The sequence below is a fragment of the Petromyzon marinus genome, unplaced genomic scaffold (assembly GCF_048934315.1).
Source record: "Petromyzon marinus isolate PM22_M1 ecotype Great Lakes invasive population unplaced genomic scaffold, UKy_Petmar_22M1.pri1.0 PM_G_Scaffold_119, whole genome shotgun sequence".
Lineage (NCBI taxonomy): Eukaryota > Metazoa > Chordata > Hyperoartia > Petromyzontiformes > Petromyzontidae > Petromyzon > Petromyzon marinus.
Window position 1 is genome coordinate 358,113 of NW_027422672.1, and position 21,397 is coordinate 379,509.

The 21,397-nt window shown below is 48.0% G+C and overlaps 2 protein-coding genes across 2 annotated transcripts; both read left to right on the plus strand.

Moving 5' to 3' along the window:
• The first annotated feature begins 4,725 nt into the window (after window positions 1-4,725).
• Window positions 4,726-11,663, plus strand: LOC142909402 (uncharacterized). Its single transcript, XM_076059718.1, has 4 exons — window positions 4,726-4,787; window positions 5,391-5,914; window positions 7,763-7,887; window positions 11,636-11,663. The coding sequence occupies exons 2-4, from the start codon at window positions 5,459-5,461 to the stop codon at window positions 11,661-11,663; spliced, it is 609 nt and encodes a 202-aa protein (XP_075915833.1). The 5' UTR covers window positions 4,726-4,787; window positions 5,391-5,458.
• Window positions 6,705-20,460, plus strand: LOC142909407 (hydroxylysine kinase-like). The gene is made up of 8 exons (XM_076059727.1): window positions 6,705-6,847; window positions 7,154-7,300; window positions 7,763-7,887; window positions 11,906-12,233; window positions 15,235-15,377; window positions 16,794-16,974; window positions 18,123-18,431; window positions 19,115-20,460. The coding sequence occupies exons 4-8, from the start codon at window positions 11,909-11,911 to the stop codon at window positions 19,183-19,185; spliced, it is 1,029 nt and encodes a 342-aa protein (XP_075915842.1). The 5' UTR covers window positions 6,705-6,847; window positions 7,154-7,300; window positions 7,763-7,887; window positions 11,906-11,908; the 3' UTR covers window positions 19,186-20,460.
• The last annotated feature ends 937 nt before the right edge of the window (window positions 20,461-21,397 follow it).

Consider the following 21,397-nt stretch of genomic DNA (forward strand, 5'->3'; position numbering starts at 1 on the left):
CCCGCCCTCTTCCACCCCGCCCCGCCTCCTTCCACCACGCCCCCTTCAAACCCCGCCCCTCCTCCACCCACGTCTCTCCGTGACGGTTTGAAGGCCCAGTTCAGTTTTCAGTTTATTTTAGCCCTGTGAGCGATTCGGCTCTTGAATCGGGTGCAACCACAACAAACAAAAAAAACAAAAACACGAACAAGAAAAACATCTTAAAGTGACTATGTGACTGTGCAAACAGAAAATCCATGAAAAAAACAGCAAAATATTCCTGAAAAAAGTAGCCGTACACCAACGCTGTGTGCAAAAAATCCCAGTGGGATGCAAGTCAAACAACAACCACAAAAACTTAGATTAAGGCCATCAGTTTAACTCCGTACTACAACAAAACAAACATGTCCAAACCTAAAAACGTTTTCCAAATCACCAAAAAATAAAGCCATAATTGCAGCGTAATAGTGATCACAGGGACTGTGACCGAATTTTTACAATTAACTACATAAATAACATGTAACACCAAATCCTAGAGCCATAGTTGGCTGCATGAGTTACTCCACAACAACAGATGCATCGGTCTGAGTATCAAATTACTCAATGTACCTTTAAGATCAGCACGCTAAATCAAAATACAGATAATACTTTGCAGCGTCATCCGGAGCGAAACATTTTATTTTATGTTACGCCAATGAATAGCAGTGGCAGCTAGGGGTGTACAACTCCTCGAGAGCAGTTTTGAGAGAAGATCTCATTGGTAGCGATTCAAGTTGCAGTTTATTGGCAATAGCATTCCAGACGCTGGGGGCATCAATAGCAAAGGCCCTTCCTACGGCAATAGGGAATGTGAAGCTGGTAAATGAGCGAAGACCTGAGGTCAAATTTGTTATTTGAAATAGAGTGGAGATCCAGCAGGTAGTCTGTGGATTTTTTTGTAAGTACATCGTGAATAAATAAGATCTGGTGCACAAGCCGTCGAACATTAAGAGACGTTAAGTTTGACCCAATGTAGAGATCACAGTGGTGAGTCCTATATGTGCAGTTCAATGTAAATTTTAAGGCCGAGTGATAGATGGAATCAAACTTCTTCAGTACAGTACTTGGGGCTGATTTATACACGATGTCACAGTAGTCAAGTAGAGGCAGTATGGTAGCTTTTATCAATTCCAAACGGAACATTGGGGGGAAGCAGTGCTTGTGTCGATACAGAAAACCAATTTTTATTTTTGTCTTTTTACCAATATAATCAATGTGATCTTCAAAATTCAGTTTTGAATCCAGGATGACCCCAAGATACTTATAGATCTTGACTTGCTCTATTTTATAATTATTTAAGGAATGTAATTGGGGAAACATGACTTCCTGCTTCAGTCCTGGTGAGAAGCATAGCACCTTGGTTTTGTAGGTATTCAGGACTAGTTTAAGAGCAACTAGCTGATGTTGTAGTTTGTTGAAATCACCCTGTAGCTTAGCAATCACGTCATCCGGAGAGCGGCCAGCAGTAATCACTATTGTGTCATCTGCAAAAAGATTTACCCTGGAATGATCCAGGTCAGTGCCCAAGTCATTGACATAAAGAGAGAAGAAAAGGGGGCCGAGGATGGAACCCTGTGGAACCCCTTTTGTTATCTTAACACTGTTTGACCTCCAACCATCTGTGAATACAGTTTGGGTGCGAGAAAAGAGGTAATTTTGTAACCATTTTACTGTGTTTTCGGAAAAACCGAGGCAACTTAATTTACTAAGCAGGGTGTTGTGGTCTACTGTATCAAAAGCTTTGGACAGGTCTAGAAAAAGACAGGTACAGTACTGCTTATTATCAAGGCTACTGTAAATGTGATTCAGAGAGTCTAATGCAGCAGATGTGGTGCTGTATTTTTTTCCGAACCCAGATTGTTTCAGATGTAGTAGATAGTTGGTGGACAGGAAACTGCTAATTTGGTAGGTCAATAATTTTTCAAAAATTTTCATCAACGGGGACAAAATTGAGATAGGTCAGTAGTTATTTGGATCATCTTTAGGGCCCCCTTTGTGAAGTGGACGGACATAGGAATGTTTCCATTCTAGAGGAACTGATGCTTCTTTGATGGACAGGTTGAAAATATGGGCTATATGTTTGTATATTAGGTGACCAACAGTTAGTAGAGCAAAGACGGGAATACTATCTGCTCCGGAAGAGGAAGACCCTTTGAGGTAAGACAGTTGTTTCAGAACATTACTTTCGTGGATTGTCTGGAAACTAAATTCGTTTAATGTTTGGACAGGGGTGTAGGAATTTGCATGAGCAGAGGTGACTCCCAATACATTATAAAAAAAGATTAGAGGCTTCAGAAAAATGAAGGTTAAAATTGTCAACTATTTTTTTGGGATCTGAAAAATATTCCCCATTTCGGTTAAGCTCAACGGGCAGATTGTCTGTTTTGGATGCCTTTTCGATATATTTGTTTTCAAGAAAATCCTGGCATTTCCATGTGATTCCAGGAGAGTGGAGGAAAAGTAGGCATTTTTTGCATGCCGTATTTTTTTGACGTATCTATTCCTTAAAATCCTGTATTCTAGCCAGTCATTGACCAAATTACTTTTCTCAGCACATGCCCAAGCCTTGTCCCTAGTTTTCATTAGCTTTGTAATCAAATGATCAAACCATGGTGGGCGGTTGCATTTAGTTTTAAATCTAACCAACGGAGCATGTTTGTTAAGAATTTGGAGAAACGTGTACCTGAAAGTCTCCCAAGCCGTAATCAGGTTGGGGATATCACAGACCTTGTCAATATCCGAGTGAAGCACATCATTAGCAAATGCCTGAGTGCTGAAGTGTCTCATAGAGTGCTTCTCAACCAATTTAGGGGGGCTTTGGGTCTGGCTGATGATCTCACTCCAAAAATGAAGGAGTGATCACTAAGGTTATTACCCAGAACACCAGTCAGTGTGAAATTGTGAGGGGCATATGTCAATAGGACGTCAAGCAGAGTTGACTGTCCCGAATATTTTAGGTTGGGTCTTGTGGGGACATTTATTAATTGAAACAGATTAAATTCATCTGCAAAATGTGTGGCCACGGCCGGCGGGTTTAGCCAATTCCAATTTAGATCACCCACTAAAACTATTTCACCTTTAGGGAGGTGCCCAAAAAGCTCTCTCAGTGCAGACGCAGCTTCAACATCCTTCCCACTAGGCGGTCGATAGCAGCACACTACCAATATCTGTTGATTATTTGGGAGCGTTATTTTGAGAGCGAGACCTTCAAAGCAACATTTTTTAAACAAGGAGTGAGCTAGTGAACAAGCTCCTCAGCCGCCACCATTTCAGTCTCCGACCGCCAGCGCTTCCTCTGCGTCTTCGCCATCAACAACTCCAAGTCCTTCGAGGACATCCACCAGTACAGGTGGGTCGGTGTGTGTGTGTGTCGGACTTAACGCATCCACAAGTACAGGTGGATGTGTGTCGGACTTAGTGCATCCACAAGTACAGGTGGGTCGGTGTGTGAGTGTGTCGGACTTAGTGCATCCACAAGTACAGGTGTGTGTGTCGGACTTAGTGCATCCACAAGTACAGGTGTGTGTGTGTGTGTCAGACTTAGTGTATCCACAAGTACAGGTGGATCGGTGTGTGTGTGTGTCGGACTTAGTGCATCCACAAGTACAGGTGTGTGTGTGTGTCGGACTTAGTGCATCCACAAGTACAGGTGTGTGTGTGTGTCGGACTTAGTGCACCCACAAGTACAGGTGTGTGTGTGTGTCGGACTTAGTGCATCCACCAGTACAGTGGGTCGGTGTGTGTGTGTGTGTGTCGGACTTAGTGCATCCACAAGTACAGGTGTGTGTGTCGGACTTAGTCCATCCACAAGTACAGGTGTGTGTGTGTCGGACTTAGTGCATCCACAAGTACAGGTGTGTGTGTGTCGGACTTAGTGCATCCACAAGTACAGGTGGGTCGGTGTGTGTGTGTGTCGGACTTAGTTCATCCACCAGTACAGATGGGTCGGTGTGTGTGTGTCGGACTTAACGCATCCACAAGTACAGGTGTGTGTGTGTCGGACTTAGTGCATCCACAAGTACAGGTGGGTGTGTGTGTGTTGGCTTAGTGCATCCACAAGTACAGGTGTGTGTGTGTCGGCTTAGTGCATCCACAAGTACAGGTGTGTGTGTGTCGGACTTAGTGCATCCACAAGTACAGGTGTGTGTGTGTGTGTCGGACTTAGTGCATTCACAAGTACAGGTGTGTGTGTCGGACTTAGTGCATCCACAAGTACAGGTGTGTGTGTCGGACTTAGTGCATCCACAAATACACGTGGGTGTGTGTGTGTCGGCGGTGGGTGGCTTACTGCAGCTACCATATCATGCGTCTTGTGCTGGAAGAAATAAAGCCTCCAGTTAAATTTTTGACTTGTTACACTGGTCTACAGCCAAAATGCTTTCGAGAAATAAACATGTAGTCCAACTTTACTAATTCTGTGTCACTGAGCTGTCCACTTGACACCACCTGAAGAAGGAGACTTGTGTTGCCTCCTAAACGTCGTGATTTAATTGTTTTCTTTTGTTTTATTTTATTTTTCCTCCGTGACTCCACCGTACAAATTCTCAACATTGTTTCGTGAGGAGTCGACTCCTTTTTAATCGCATTAAGAATCGACTCCCATTGACTTGCACGGGGAATCGGATTGTAGAGTTGTGTTAGAAATCGATTGCTCATTGAATTGCATGAGGAATCGACTTAGGGTCTGAATCAATTCCTTGTCGACTTGTGTTTGGAACCGGTTCGTCGTGTGGAGTTGGATCCGGGTCCGGGGGGTTCAGCATTGCCTGGTGAGTTTACACTCAACACTCACCACTACTCACCACTAGTACACTCACCACTACTCACCACTACTCACCACTCACCACTAGTACACTCACCACTAGTACACTCACCACTACTCACCACTAGTACACTCACCACTAGTACACTCACCACTAGTACACTCACCACTACTCACCACTAGTACACTCACCACTAGTACACTCACCACTACTCACCACTAGTACACTCACCACTAGTACACTCACCACTACTCACCACTCACCACTACTCACCCCTAGTACACTCACCACTACTCACCACTAGTACACTCACCACTACTCACCACTAGTACACTCACCACTCACCACTAGTACACTCACCACTACTCACCACTAGTACACTCACCACTACTCACCACTCACCACTAGTACACTCACCACTACTCACCACTCACCACCAGTCACCACTAGTACACTCACCACTGGTACACTCACCACTGCTCACCACTCACCACTACTCACCACTAGTACACTCACCACTAGTACACTCACCACTCACCACTAGTACACTCACCACTACTCACCACTAGTACACTCACCACTCCCCCACTCCCCCTCCCTCCCCCCCAGGACGAGGGACTTTGTCACCACCATGGCCAACACGGCCTTCCTGTCTCACGCTCCGCGCCCTGTCCCTGATGCTGCCCCTGCTGCTGTCCCTGCTGCTGTCCCTGCTGCCCCTGCTGCTGTCCCTGCTGCTGCTGCCCCTGCTGCTGTTGCTGCCTCTGCTGTCCCTGCTGCTGTCCCTGCTGCTGCTGTCCCTGCTGCTGTCCCTGCTGCTGTCCCTACTGCCCCTGCTGTCCCTGCTGCTGCTGTCCCTGCTGTCCCTGCTGCTGCTGTCCCTGCTGCTGCTGTCCCTGCTGCTGCTCCTGCTGCTGCCGCACTGCCGCTTGGCTCCCCGCTGTGCCGCTGGTGGCTCGGCTTCCTGGGCGCTCTCAGACGCTGCTGCTGCTGCACCACCAACACCACCGCCGCTGGCTGTGGTGTTGGTGGTGGTGGGGGTGGTGTTGGTGGTGTTGGTGGGGGTGGTGGTGGTGTTGGTGGTGGTGGTGTTGTCGGTGGTGGTGGAGGTGGTGGTGTTGGTGGTGGTGGGGGTAGTGGTGGTGTTGGTGGTGGTGGCGTTGGTGGGGGTGGTGGCCGTAGTGTTGGTGGTGGTGGGGGTGGTGTTGGTGGTGGTGGCGGTGGTGGTGGTGGTGGCGGTGGTGTTGGTGGTGGTGGTGTTGTTGTTTGGCCGGATTGAGGGGGCTAAGCGGGCGCGGCACGGGCTAGAGAAGAGATGGAGTGATGTGGTACAGGAGGACGTGGAGCTGAGTGGACTTGCCGATGACTGGTACCAGCGGTGTCAAGATCGGCCTCTGTGGAGGAGGCTCGTGAAGGATGCTACTGGGCAGTTGGAGGCAGTCGCCCTCCAACAACAACGGAGGGCGGAGGAGCGACGCTCACAACAGCGAGCGGAGCGCCGGGTGGCTAAAGCACAGCAGGTTGGCACAGTAGGGGGCACAGGTGGTGCATCAGCCAGTCATCTCAGTCAGTCGACCCGTGGCACCTGGGTCTGCCCCGTGACCTCCTGCCAGCGGGCGTTCGACACTTCACGTGGCCTCAGGGTGCACATAGCCTGGCACAAGCGTCGTGGTGACGTCACCGCCACTTAGTGGCGAATGGCGGTTGTTGTTGTTGTTGGTGGTGGTGGGGGTGGTGTTGGTAGTGGTGGTGTTGGTGGTGGTGGTTGCGGTGGTGGCGGTGGTGGTGGTGGTGGCGTTGGTGGGGGTGGTGGCCGTGGTGTTGGTGGTGGTGGTGTTGGTGGGGGTGGTGTTGGTGGTGGTGGTGTTGGTGGTGGTGGTTGCGGTGGTGGCGGTGGTGGTGGTGGTGGCGTTGGTGGGGGTGGTGGCCGTGGTGTTGGTGGTGGTGCTGGTGGTGTTGGTGGTGGTTGCGAGTAACCCGAGAAGTGGGCGGTTGGGGTGGTGAGGGCGGCTGGGACGCTGCGCTCACTCCTCACGCTGCTCACTGACCGTGAGGACGACGACCAGGTGAGACCACGCACAAGGATATGTGTCTGTGTGTGTGTAGGTCGACTCAGCCTCAAATGAGTACCTGGAGCGATGTGTAAACATCGCCGCTAGGGAGACAAAGGCGGCCGGGCATGGTGCTGGCCACCCACCCCCTCGTGTGCCGTGCTGGCCTTTAAAGGCGCTCGCTAACAGCACTTGCCCCTACAGTCTGTTAAGGCTATACGGGGTATCTTTGTCTGTGCGCGGCACGGGCTAGAGAAGAGATGGAGTGATGTGGTACAGGAGGACGTGGAGCTGAGTGGACTTGCCGATGACTGGTACCAGCGGTGTCAAGATCGGCCTCTGTGGAGGAGGCTCGTGAAGGACGCTGCTACTGGGCAGTTGGAGGCAGTCACCCTCCAACAACAACGGAGGGCGGAGGAGCGACGCTCACAACAACGAGCGGAACGCCGGGTGGCTAAAGCACAACAGGTTGGCACAGGAGGGGGCACAGGTGGTGCATCAGCCAGTCATCTCAGTCAGTCGACCCGTGGCACCTGGGTCTGTCCCTTGACCTTCTGCCAGCGGGCGTTCGTATTATGAAATAAAAGGCATAATTTTTGTATGTAAATATCTTATCTATAAACGTCTCCGCGCGCGTGCGCTTGCGAGGGATTTGCCTCTCGAACCGTGGGGTTGACATCGAAAAAAATGTGCCAGCCAGCACGCCCTAAGCCCCACGGTGGGAATAGGCTCTTCCTTTTTCATGTCCATCACCTTTAAATTAGTCACAGCGATTTCATGGGATTTCGCTATATGAATTTATTTACTGCGCGACATTGACCGTACCAACTCACGCCAATTGCTTGGGGGGGGAAGGGGGCGGTGGACCGCGCCAAGTGTTGTGCGTTCAGTGGAGCTCACACCGGACATTTTATTTCACGTGTTTGACAGAACACCCGGCAGCCGCCTCCCCCCAGGAGGGACCCCGGCGGATCCCAGGACACCCAACAGCCCCCTCCTGCTACGGGGCAAGGGATATTGCGACTGCCCCTACTGGACTATGTCAGTCCTTACAGGTAAGTTGTACACAGACCGTCGCTACACATAGCCCATGTACACGCCCCTCCCTACACTATTATCAAACAAATAAGTTGCCAAATATTACAATGATAATGTTCGTGCGCAGATAATAACTCGGGTTCATTGTTTACTATTCCCAAACAAATAAGTTGTCTGATATTACAATAATAATAATGTTTGTGTGCAGATAATAACTCGGGTTCATTGTTTACTATTATGAAACAAAGAAGGTGGCAGATATTCCAATCACTTTCTTTGTGTGCAGAAAAATACTTTTTAAATTCTTAGGTTGCTACATGTTTCCTTTTTGAGCTGTGTTTTTATGACGCTGAGACCGTGCACTGCCAGTCTGTGATGTGGCTTGTTGCCTGCTGATTAATTCACGCCAGTGCACCGCCGCTATTATACACACTGCTAATTTATCTTTTGCCCATTATGAGTGTATGCCAGTCTATAATCTGTTGCCTGCTTCTTTACCTCACTCAGTGTACTGCCAGCCTTTCATGTCGACTGTATCCTGATTTTTCAGCTGCTGCCCATATTGCCAGCTTTTTATGTCGACTGTAGCTATGCTTATGTCATTGAGTCGACATACTGCCACTCTATAATCTAGACTGTAGCCTGCTTCTCAACTTACCTGTGCATACTGATGCTCATTCATGTACACTTATTTCAGCTGATTTCTTCTATGCATTTCTACTATTTCGATTGCTCACGTCACACTATTTGCTGATACGTAGTACTGCGATGCTCATAGCTGTGCCATCATCGGGGATTCCTGTGCACGTCGATGTGTGTGTGTGATTTGATGTGGGGAGCGATAGTGTAGCGGTTAGCGCACTGCGCTATGAACCTGGCGACCTGGGTTCGATTCCCGCTCACAGCCAACACCAGTGACGATTATCTGAACCGGTCCCGGGCCTCCCCTAGGTCGACTCAGCCTCTAAATGAGTACCTGGTGCGGTGTGTAAACATCGGCACTAGGGAGACAAAGGCGGTCGGGCGTGGTGCTGGCCACTCACCCCCTGGTGTACCGTTCCGGCCTTCATAGGTGCTCGCTAACAGCACTTGCCCCTACAGTCTGTTAAGGCTATATGGGGGATCTTTGTTTGTGATTTGATGTGTGTGTTTGAGTCCATACGTGTGTGCGTGTAGGACCATGCGTGTGTCTGTCTTTTTCTAACGGACAACCCCCGATGTGTGTGTGTGTAGGTCGATGTGTGTGTGTGTGTGTCAGTCCAAGGGTGCGTGTCAGTCCATGTGTGTGTATCAGTCGATGTGTGTGTGTGTAGGTCGATGTGTGTGTGTGTGTCAGTCCAAGGGTGCGTGTCAGTCCATGTGTGTGCATCAGTCGCTGTGTGTGTGTGTAGGTCGATGTGTTTGTGTGTGTGTGTCAGTCCAAGGGTGCGTGTCAGTCCATGTGTGCGTGTCAGTCGCTGTGTGTGTGTTAGTCGATGTGTTTGTGTGTGTGTTAGTCAATGTGTGTGCATGGCTCCATGTCAGTGTGTAAGTCAATGTGCGTTTGTGTGTCTATGTGTGTCAGTCGATGTGTGTGTGTACGTCCATGTGTATGTGTGTCAGTCCATGTCTCTATGTTAGTCCACATGTGTGTGTGTAAGTCCATACATGTGTGTGTGTGTAAGTCCATGTGTGTGAGTTGATATGTGTGTGTAACTCCATGTGTGTGTATCTAAAGTAGAGTCCATATGTGTGTGGGGCAATGTGTGTGTCAGTCTATTTATGTGTGTGCGAGTCTATGTGTGTAAGTCAATGTGTGTGCGTGGGTCCATGTGTGTGTATATATACGTCCGTGTGTGTGTGTGTCTTACTCGATATGTGTGTGTGTGTAATGACGTGTTTTTACGTCAATGTGTGTGTGAGTTCACCTTTGTCTGTGTGTGAATCGATGTGTGTGTGAGTCGCTGTATGTGTGTAACTCCATGTGGGTGTATCTAAAGTGGATGTCTATGTGTGTGTAAGTTCATATGTGTGTGTGTGTAAGTCGATGTCTGTCTGTGTGAGTCTATATGTGTATGTGTGTGTGCGTGTAAGTCGATGTGTTTCTACGTGTGTGGGTCGATGTCTGTGTGTAAGTTGATGTGTGAGTCTATCTTTTTCGCCCGGGCAACGCCGGGTACTTACCGCTAGTAAAATAATAAAATATAAAACAATACAATTGTAGTTTTATAAAACAATACAATTTTATTGTTTTATAAAATTGTATTCTATGCTAATTCCTTTGTCAAAGGGTACCTCTGCGGATGTGTATACTTTAACTTAGCTATTTCAATGAGCCATTTCAATGCTAAATTATATGCTAATTCCTTTGTCAAGGCGCTTTGTGTTTTTCTTCTCACACAGCTTAAAGGTCGTGATCTGAGCGTGGCTTCTCACACTCCAGCGCTGTCCTCCAGACAGTCTCGTCCCTTCACCTGATGAAGGCCGCTTGTGTTGTGGCCGAAACGTCGTGATTTTTTGTTATTTTATTTTCACCTACGTGACTTTACCCAATAGAACCAAAGAGTATATTTAATACTTTTTGCATTGTTTACAGTCTGGAAGCTACCCACATGGCAAATTTCAAGTTTGTTGCATGTCGGGAAGTATGCTAAACATTTCGAACAGACACACATATTCACAAATTTCGCTTTTATATATACAGACGAAGGGGTGGGTGACAGCACCACGCCCGGCCGCCTTTGTGTCCCCAGTGGCGATGTTCACACACCACAGCAATTACTCGTTTGAGGCTGAGTCGATCTAGGGGAGGCCCAGGAGCGGTTGAAATAATCGTCACCGGTGGTGGCCGTGAGCGGGAATTGAACTCGGGTTGCCGGGTTCGTAGCGCAGTGCGCTAACCACTACACTACAATGCGTTAAGCTTCCACATGCGTGGGTCACGTGACAGATTTGACGTCACAGCTCACTTGCCGTGCAAAAAAAATGCATTATTGAGCTCCCCCCCTCCTCCCCCCAGAAAAAAACACAAAAGTGTATTTTAATATTTTTTGCGTGGTGTACAGTCTGGAAAGTACCCACATGGCAAATTTCAAGTTTGTTGCATGTCGGGAAGTACGCTAAACATTTTGAATAGACACACATAATCACAACTTTGCCTTTTACATATGTATGGAGATAATTTCGGCCAGGGCTGTTCTGTGTCAGCGACTCTGAAAAATCTGCTGACACCCGGCACACCACGTCCAGTGTGTACCTTTCGCTATCGCCGTGGATACCGGGGCTGTGCTGCCCACTCCACTCCGCACCAGCGACCCGGAAAATATTCAGTGACAGATTAAGCCCTGATTATTATTCACACAATTACACATCCAGTGGAATTTGAACACGTGATTTCGTGCTTACGGGACAAGGTGTTTACTCGGTGGGCCATAGCTGCAGCTCCCCAATGCTGCATAAACCCACGGTTCTTGTTATAATTCCAGTTACAGTAATGCTACTTTATCAGGCACTGGCTGTATTTCCACTGAAATACACAAGGATAATTCTCTGTTATTACGAATCTTATATCTGACATGTTTAAGTGGTGCTTTTCTGTTCGGTGAAATGTGTTGCTATTAAATGTGATGCGAGCAAAGAGACTTGTTTATTGATCGCTGATCGATCGATTGACTTCATGGCCGAGCGGTAGCGCGTTGCAGATGTTTGTGGTACGAGCCCCACGACCACCCCGGTTAACGCTGTGGGTGTATGAACTGTAAATATTGCGGACTGTCTGCTTCACAGTCGGATGCTAAAGATCTCGGAGATGTAATTTAAATCAGTAGTATGCCACGTGTGTCGGCACAATTCTGTAAATGCGAGAACTACTGTGGGCTGTCCGTGAAGCGTAGCGCCTCCAGGGTGTAGCCTCGTGTGTACGCTGAGCTTGTTTCGCACCGTACGTAGCCAACCGTGCTCATCGGAGGCGCCTTGCGCTGCACGAATGGAGCGGATGCCAACGTGCACTTGCAAAACCCAAAAGCTTTTTGATTGCCCTCGTTTTGTCCGTTGAAGACGATGCAAGCCGCGCCGCAGGACGATGGCAGCGAGCACGAGAAGCCGTGCCTCAGCGAGTCCCGCGCGGCGGAGCTGGTGGAGCGCCTCTACGGGGTGAGCGTGGCGGGGGTGAGCCCGCTGGCGAGCTACGTCGACCAGAACTACCGTGTGCTGGCGCGCGACGGTCGCCAGTTCGTGCTCAAGGTCACCAACACGCGGGACAGCCAGCGGCCGCAGATGCTCGAGGTGCAGATGGCCATGATGAGTTTCCTGCGGGAGAGGGGCTTCCCCATGCAGGAGGTGGTGGACAACGTCAGCGGGAAGATCATGTCGCTCGAGAACATCGGTGAGCTGCGCCCGCGTGGGTCCCGGGAGCAGAGACATTGGAGAAGAGATGTACGTAATACTAAATCTTGTTCTACTTGATGTGCGTCTCCATCTCCCTTTGTCTCCCCCTACATGCTAAGGCCTCGGCACAGAGACCCTATCTCTCTGTGCTCCGTACGTTGTGTCTCTCTTTGTGTCTCTGTGTGAACTCCCTTCTACTTAGGTGTCTGTATATATATCTGCGGTTCTGTGTTTCCTCTCTCTTAAATTTAGCTCTTCTATGCCTGATGATGATTGCTTGCGTTGCAATCGAAACGTCGTATGCTATTATGTAATTTTATTATTATTATTTCTTATTTCTACGTGACTTTACCGAAAAAACCAAAGAGTCATTCCTGCAGTCACGAAAGTGACAAATCAAGTTTAATAGATGTACAGTGCAGTACAATTGATTTTGCTGCAACTGAACTCTGGCCCCCACAACATAGCACCACGCAGCAGCCTGTGATGCCTGTTTAATGCACGATTGTAACCCATAGAAGCCCTAATCCAGGCTCAACCTGCTTAGCTTTCAGATCTTATGATAGGGCACATTCCAGGTGATTTAGTCATAGGCTGATAGTAATCATACGAACACAGCATTGGTTTATACTTGCAAAGACAACGATCAATATCCGAGCATGAGGCGGTGGTATAATACTGGGTCTCACTCCACTGACGATAAGTGATGTAAAAGGATCGTACTTTTTAGTTTTTGTGAGGTTGGTGGATGTAACGCACTGCTTGTTGGTACTGGCCCAAGGTCCACATTGTGATATTTTGTAAATTCTTCATATATATATAAAAAAAAACAATGTTTGGTGTGTGGGATGAAACTGGAATGACTGCTCACAGCAAAGCCACACGGACGAGACGATAACATCTGTGGTGAGAGATCAGAAGCACACTTGCTGTTTTCTCATCTACTGACCTGCAAGTTGGTAGATATAATGTTTGTACAGTTCACCGACGCCGCCATTCGCCAACTGCACAGTGTGTTCCACCTCCCCACACCTCCGATGAGCACGGTTGGCTACGTACGTATGGTGCGAAAGAATTTCAACATACTTACAAAACCTAAATCGTAATTTTTGTTTCTGCTTATCTTCCCACGAGACCCTGAGAAGCAAACGTCAAACTCTTTGCATCGAGTTCCGGATTGGCTGACAAGGGGAACACGTCAAACCAAAACCATGTATTACATGAACAAGCATAGACGGGAAAGATATGTCACAAGTGATATATTGTAGAGATATGAGAGAGATTTATTCATGATAAAGGTTTTTGGGTGAGATCACGTTATTTATAAATGTGTCATAACCCTCCACCACCCGACACAGCCAAACAGTAAAAAATGTGTCACGTTGACAACACATAAAATAGTTCACTACTTTAGCCCACCGGTGTGATGAAGAGTGAATCCACAACATTTACAATATTTGAATACGACGTTTCGCTGGTAATTACATCCAGCATCATCGGGCAATTCGCCAGAATGGTGAAGCCCTCACTTGCTCCCGGTCTTAAATAGAGCAGCAGGGTGATGTCATCATTTAACTCATTCAGAGAGAGATTTAATCAGAAATATGATATTTATATGGAAGAGATAGGAGAAAGATCTATCCGCAAGAGGAGAGATTTAGAGAAATGCAAACATGTCGATACAGAGCTTATCTCTCCCCCACACCCACTCCGGCCTCCTGCATCGCATCACTTCTATTAATATTATTATTGTAATCATCATCGTTACACTTGTTTTCACAGCAGAGCCTCACTGAGTATCGGGAGGGTCTTGTCAAACTTTTCAGTTGGGGGGAGGGCGCGGGGGCGACGGTTGTCGTGTGTAATTTCAAGTGAGTATTGCTGACTGAGACATGTACTTAATTAGTTCTTGTAAGGCGTGGCGGGATAGTTGTCCTGTAGACCAGAATGAATTAATTTTGGTGGTTCGGGCTTGGCCCACGGGCTGTAGTTGGGACAACACTGGGCTGCTAAACATTTGTAAAGCAAAGTGCTTCATAGCTCATCGGATTCCTCCAGTAAAAGTACATATTCTGATTATAATGCCTGGGCTAGCAGCGCTCCTTTAAACCCAGGCTCGGGGTTCATCGCGTGAGCTGACATCGCCGCCCAACGCCGTGTTTGGAATGCGAAGATCACGGAATGCCGCTGACCCTTATATTTACGTGATGGAACGAGCGATAAAAGTCGCCTCCTGATGCAGATGGGGCCCCCATTCACCCTGCTCCTAAGTAATTTGCTCAAGCTGAACCCAGGGAATTCAGCTAGACTCGTGGTGCTGACGTATCCATTCTGGCCCGAACCTGGGCGAATTGCCCCCGGTTCCGGCCAGCGTGCGCTAAGGCGTGAGGGTTGCGTGCCACGTTGCAACTTTGGCGGATGCCTTACGCATGGGTGTGGTGAGGTATTATTCCTCTCAAATGCTTTATTTAGCTACAGCGGTTTAGACAACAAGGCCATATAGGAATGCGAATTTCGGAATGCGTTCTTGTTATTAATTTCTGCGTTAATAGTATCGTGAAAGAAAGTCATGAGGAAAAAATCACTCCAATTTACTATTGTTGGGGGGGGGGAACAGAAATACTCGATTCAAGTTGCTTGAGAGATTGGCGTTTTAAAGACTACACGAATTTTATGTGCGTTATATATGGGACTTAGCACGTTCATTATTGTTATTAACCATTTAATGCTGAGCAGCAAATTGTCGCTTAATTTCCTAAAAAAAGAATAGTAGCCTTGGCTATCAGTTGAGCAATTCATCAGAGACCCTGTGTAGTATAGCACGTGGGTAATGAACACAGGGCGCAAAGTGGTGAGTTGACACTTTGGCCAGACCTTGGAGGTTCCGATATCAGCTTCCAAACAGCTTTTTATGTTCCAGCAAAAGGAAGCGACGGTGAGATTTCACTAACCGTGGTGACCTCTTGACCTCGGTGGCGACTCCTGCTGTGAATTCTCAGACTGCGGCGAAGGAGAGAAGGAGTTCAACGTGCGGCTGCTCACGTACCTGCCCGGCGTGCCGCTGTCCAGGGTGCTGGCGGATGGCAGCCTGTACTACCAGGTGGGCAAGCTGGCAGCGAGCATCCACCAAGCCCTGCAGCAGGTACGAGCGCACGAGCGCCTCTTGACAGGTGACGTGAGACTGCAGGGATTCATATTCTTGTTGCTTTCGGTAAAGTCACCACGTAGAAGGGAAACAATAAAATAATAAAAAATATAAAACAATAACATTCTCACGACGTTTCGACTGCAACACAAGCAATCGTCATGAGGTGTGAAAACCACAACAAGGAAATAAAAAAAAATTCTTGTTGTGGTTTTCACACCTGATGATGATTGCTTGTGTTGCAGTCGAAACGTCGTGAAAATTCTATTGTTTTATATTTTTATTATTTTATTGTTTCCCTTCTACGTGACTTTACCGAAAGAAACAAGAATATGAGAATATTCGACAAAGTAAAGAGGCAAAAAAGAAATAACTCGCAAATTACTTCATTGGGAAATGCGGAGCGATAGTTTCCCCAACCCCTTACTGCGACAATCTTAAAAAAAAAGTCTTGAGTCTCGGCGAGCCTTTTCTCTCGGTAAGCAAGTGTAATGTGACGTAACGAGCCCACTCGCTCAGAACGTACGCAGCTGTTCATAATTAGCAATGTGAGAGTCCTTTCAAGTGATCGAATGGCTGGTTTTCAAGCAACGTATTTTTGTTTCCCCCCCCCCCAAATTTTATTCCAAGCGTCGGGGTGGAGCGGTGGCGCAGTTGTGCGCACACTGTGCTACGAACCCGGCCACCTGAGTTTTATTTCCGGCCACGCCTAACATTCGTGGCAAGTGATATCTGAACCAGTCCTGCCCACCCCCCCTTGTCCTCTATCCTTCACCAACCTACACTGACCAGTTTGGCGAAGTATGGTCAAACACCCTACATGACCAACACTGAATACGGCAGTGCCTTGATAAGGGCTGTATGAGTTGTGCTAATTGGTGCCATGTCATGAGATGGAAAAAAACATCTCATTCTGTGCATCACCTCTGGTTAGAGAATGGCCCGCAGAAGGTGATCTCACAAAACTACTTCTCAGATCCATTCAAGTGTCCTGTTACTCACAAATACCAATCAAACATTTGCCAGCCGCACGCAGGACTTGGGCAGCCCCACCCTCAGCTGCATAATAAGTCTAGATTTTTAGCTTTCGTGACTGCAAGGATTCATACTCTTTGGTTTTTTCGGTAAAGTCACGTAGGTAAAACTATAAAATGATAGAATTTTTAAAAATGTAGTTGTTTTTTCATTTATTCTTTTATTTTATAGTTTTACCTACGTGACTTTACCGGAAAAAAAAACAAAGAGAAAATAATAAGTCAAGGAGAACATCTTTTTTGAAACGAAGACTATCCTTTGCTAGCTTGACGTTTTGCTGCCTTTAACTTACATGTGTACTCAACTGGCCAATGCGATGTTAATCTCGTATTGCATTTTTTGTCATCTTACCGCCTTCGTTTTTAAACATCTGCATAGTTTGAGCACCCGTTCCTGCACTCCCTGCAACTAGACGATTTCATCTGGAACCTGTCAAACACCCACCTGCTCGAGCCCTACCTCTTCACTCTGGACGGCGACCCCAACCAGGGTCTGGTCAGGGAGGTCATCGCCAAGTTCCGCGAGGAGATCCAACCCAACCTGCACAAGTTTACCAGATGTACGCTCGCCTCGCAGCTTCACCCGGGACGTAGCTCCATGCCTCAGGGGGCGAGGGGCGCTTCAGGCCACCGACGAGGCCTTGAAGCCACGACGGGTGCCGCGTACGTGTGTACGTTGAACTTCTTTCGCACCGTACATAGCCAACCGTGCTAATCGGAGGTGCGGGGGAAGGACAACAAACTAAACACAAAAAATCAGTTCAAAAATAAATTAGTGTTCAATCTAGGTTTAAAAGTGCATAGCTCCAGTGCTTCCTAATATCGGAAAGAAGAGCTTTTCAGACGGCCGCAGAAGTGCATCTGAAAGCGCGCGATGCGGTGACCGTCTTTGTTTGTTCGATGGTTAGCCAAAAGCCGCTGCGAGGATCACCCGAATTCGCGTGATGGTTTATGCTGCTTGACGAGATCAGCAAGGTATTGTGATTCATTTGTGGCAAGCATTTTCTTTGCAATGTGCTTTACGTGATTACTTTTACCCAGCATACACAGATGCATTACAAGGCATGCATGTAATGGGGGACACTCGCACAGACACTGATCACAGGTGAAATCAAATGACAGGGTTATTACATTCAGACGCTACTGTATATAAATCATAATTGTAATTTCTACCAAATCATTTTTCAATGGATGCTAAATCGTGTTCAACAGTTTTTGTTACACATATCCTCATAATAATAATGTACAGCCCTTTGTCAATGCACTATCTGGACGAAGGCATTCCCAGGCTGTGTAGGGTCATGGGGGTTGTTTTGCCTCCTTCACCATGCTGGTCGGTGAGGAGGTAGGTAGGATCCCAGGACTGGTTCAGATATCAGTGATGTTCTCCATGGCCGGGAATCAAGGGCTCGTGATGCGGTGTGCATACCACTACACACCGCTCCATATCTTGCCCCCGTGCAGGGTTGTACGACGCTGGTGGGTTATTGTAATTCTGTGCCTTTGAAGGCAGGAGAAGAAGTCGGTGATTCACTGAGACTCTGCGGGGGCCGTTCTTAGACTCGCACACGCGGCTTGCGCAACACCAATCGTGCGGAGGGAATAAAAACGGCACGGGCACGAACGATGACGACGGCGACGAGGGGAGGACGGTCAACAATAAAAGACAACGGACGAAATCAAATTCGACGTTTCCCCCTCGCCGCAGGCATAATCCACGGTGACTTCAATGACGACAACATCCTGGTGCAGGAGGTGGCCGCGGGAAGCGAGCAGCAGCAGCAGCAGGGGCCCAAGTCGGCGGAGGGAGCGCCGCGGCACCGCGTCTCCGGCATTGTGGACCTCAACTCGATGATGTTCGGCTACCACGTGTACGACCTGGCCATGGCCATCATGTATATGATGGTGGAGAGCGGAGAGGCGATGGAGGCCGGGGGTCACGTCCTGGCCGCTACGAGAGCGTGCAGGCCCTCACCGAGGACGAGAGGAGGGCCGTTTACTTCCTGGTGGCGTGCAGGTGAGAGCGGAGGTGGGGAGGGGGGCCGGGGCAGGTCGGGTCGGGTCTGCCCGGATCGCCGTTGGCCGCATCGGGAAACGTTGGCTTCAAAAACCTGTGGCGGTTGCGTAACGAGAATTAATCCAGGTCTGGCGAGAATCCGATAAACTCGATGATTGTGCGGCAAAAAAAAAAAAAAACACGTGCTTTATTATTTATTTAAAGCTCTTCATCAGACCAATGATGAATGAAGGTCTTGCCAATGCCATGTCGATCGTCGCGGTGGTTGACCATACTTCACCATGCTGGTTAATGTGTATTGGTGAACGGGGGGGATCAGTAACAGTTTAGACATAATAATGCTGATTACCATGATGTTGCTAACAGCACTTCTACGGATGCTGCTGATGACGGTGATGATGATTATAGAAAAGACACTCATAGCAATGTTGTTTACGATCATGTTGCTGATCACGCTGCTGCTGCTGCTGCTGGAGACGAGGAAGATGAAGACGGCGACTTTCCTTCTGCTGGCACTTCTGCTGCTGACCACGAGACTTGATCCAACTATGGCTGCGATTCCTGGACGCTAAAATCCCAGCCGATCAACAAGTCGGCAGCAAAAACCCTCTTGAATAACAAACGATATTAACCGTCACGACAGCAACGGCGACAACAACAACATGGTCTACTTTTCCCCGCAGGTTCTGCCAGTCGCTGGTCATGGCCCGCTACACGATCCTGCGATACCCGCAGAACGCCGACTACCTGCTGATAACGGCGCGCACCGGCTGGGTGAAGCTACGCGAGCTCTGGACCAGGGGCCTGGAGGACATGCAGAGGCTGTGGTCCGATGTTGCGGCACGGTACAGAAACTAGAACCGCGGTGGAGATCGAGACGGACGGCGAGGAGAGAGAAGGGGGAGTTTGGGGTGGGGGGGGGCCCACCGTGAGACACGTCCTCCCACTCGCCCCACCGGTACCTCCCGAGGCTTCGCAAGGAACCGGTTTCAACTTGAACGTGGCGCCGTTGGTTTTGGACACGTGCGATCTTTGAATACGGAATCTGAAAAATGTGAATTGCTCATGCCAGGCACTTAATGCATAGGGGAGGTTTTTCGTGGCTTCAGGTTAGGAACGTATTGTTGCTGCATCCAGCGCTGTTGACAAAACGGCGTTCACATGCGCATCCGTGGGTGATAATAATAATAATAGTACTGTCAGAATATTTGTTTCCCGTTCATTTACTCAGGAAATCCTGACTGTTTCTGAGATTTTGTATTCATGAAGTTCCAGCGTTCAGATGTTCGACCAATTCCTTTGTAGCTTGTTTGGCTCGTGAGAGGAAACCGGAGTAACTCGGAGATTACCTGTGCATACGAAAGGTGGTGGGGGGGGGGGGTAACACTCGACAACTGCATAGATGTTTTATATTTTTATTATTTTATTGTTTCCCTGCTACGTGACTTTACCGAAAGAACCAAGAATATAAAAAGCGTCACCGTACACCGACATCTGTTGGCCAACTTGCAGCGCAAGGCCTAAAACGTCTGCTTTTCCCAGACAGTCTTCAAATTAAGCACTCAACCCAGGCTCTTCCCCGGTTGAGCTTCAAAGATCTGACGAGATTTGGTGCATTCTGGGTTAATTTTGTTATTTTGTGAGTTGCAGTTGCATTCAGATATTTTTTTAATCTAAACTACAGTTGACCTTAGAACCCTCAGACATGGGCGTGGGGAGTCCTGGCCTCGTGAAAGATCAGTCGACTTTCTTGCGTTGCCATGACCTTCCACTCGGCGGACTTTGGGAACGGTAGTGGGGTGGGGGTGGTGGGTGTTTGATGATTTTGCTGTAAAGGTTTCCTCTACAAAAGTGGGACACTCCTGGGTTTTGCCACCAAGTACTAAGTCATGTTTTGCAGAGGGGTCAAATACTTATTTCCCTCATTAAAATGCAAATCAATTTATGAAATTTTTGACATGCGTTTTTCTGGATTTTTGTTGTTGTTATTCTGTCTCTCACTGTTCAAATAAACCTACCATGAAAATTATAGACTGATCATTTCTTTGTCAGTGGGCAAACGTACAAAATCAGCAGGGGATCAAATACTTTTTTCCCTCACTGTAAGTTCGATTACAGGGAATGACTATAACATGAATTGAAAGTGATATCTGGACCCCTTCAAACAAACCGCATTGACCAGTGTGGTGCAGTATGGTCAAGTAACCCATATAATATGGGGAAAGGCATCATCCAGCAGTGGATTGATCTGAGGCTGTGAAAATTGGCTAAGCCTCGAACGCAGATGCACCACGTATACACTGCCGCCTCCTGTCTTATGCCATTACCGACGAGAATGTTGCCCTCTCATACTAAATTAAAACTTTTTTATTTTACCAGGGCCCACTGAGCTGTAAAGCTCTTTTTTTTAGAAGCGACCTGGCCACAAATGATAGCTCAACGAAGTGGCTTATCGTGTGAAAATTTCTAGCAGCCAAATACTCCAAACACATGCTTCTGAATTGGGAGGGAAAAACCGGAGGACTCGGAGAAAAAGCCACACGATCAAGGGGAGAACATCCAAATATACAGCAGCAGGCATCAGTCGAGATCGAACCAATGACCTCCTGTATACCAGGCGAGGTAGTTAACATCTGGCCACTGTGCTTGCAGCCCATCTTACCCGAGTGAATGTGAGCTTGCATTCTGTGCTCTGGTAACCCGTAATTGTACACAAGCGAGAGTGAGAAAGTACACCGCCAGTTTTTCAGGTCGCCCTATCCGATGAGAGCGATCAAACACAATGTGCGATTCTCAGAGACAGCAATAATATAATCCCATTCCTCTAGAATTACTGTCAGCTGTGCCCCTATGATAGGAAAGGTTATGCCACTCTTCAGAGGTATGGGGTGCTCTCCTTTCCTTCTCACCTCATCTATGCCAACCGTGTCACGATGTATTTATTTCAATTGTGCCTCTCGTTCGCC

Coding starts and splice junctions, on each gene's coding strand:
- LOC142909402 (XM_076059718.1), top strand. CDS start 5,459: ATGCTGCCCCTGCTGCTGTCCCTGCTGCTGTCCCTGCTGCCCCTGCTG. Junction 5,915..7,762: donor TGGTGTTGGTGGTGGTGGGG/GTAGTGGTGGTG, acceptor CGTGTTTGACAG/AACACCCGGCAGCCGCCTCC. Junction 7,888..11,635: donor GACTATGTCAGTCCTTACAG/GTAAGTTGTACA, acceptor TCTGCTTCACAG/TCGGATGCTAAAGATCTCGG.
- LOC142909407 (XM_076059727.1), top strand. CDS start 11,909: ATGCAAGCCGCGCCGCAGGACGATGGCAGCGAGCACGAGAAGCCGTGC. Junction 15,378..16,793: donor TCCACCAAGCCCTGCAGCAG/GTACGAGCGCAC, acceptor ACATCTGCATAG/TTTGAGCACCCGTTCCTGCA. Junction 18,432..19,114: donor TACTTCCTGGTGGCGTGCAG/GTGAGAGCGGAG, acceptor TTTTCCCCGCAG/GTTCTGCCAGTCGCTGGTCA.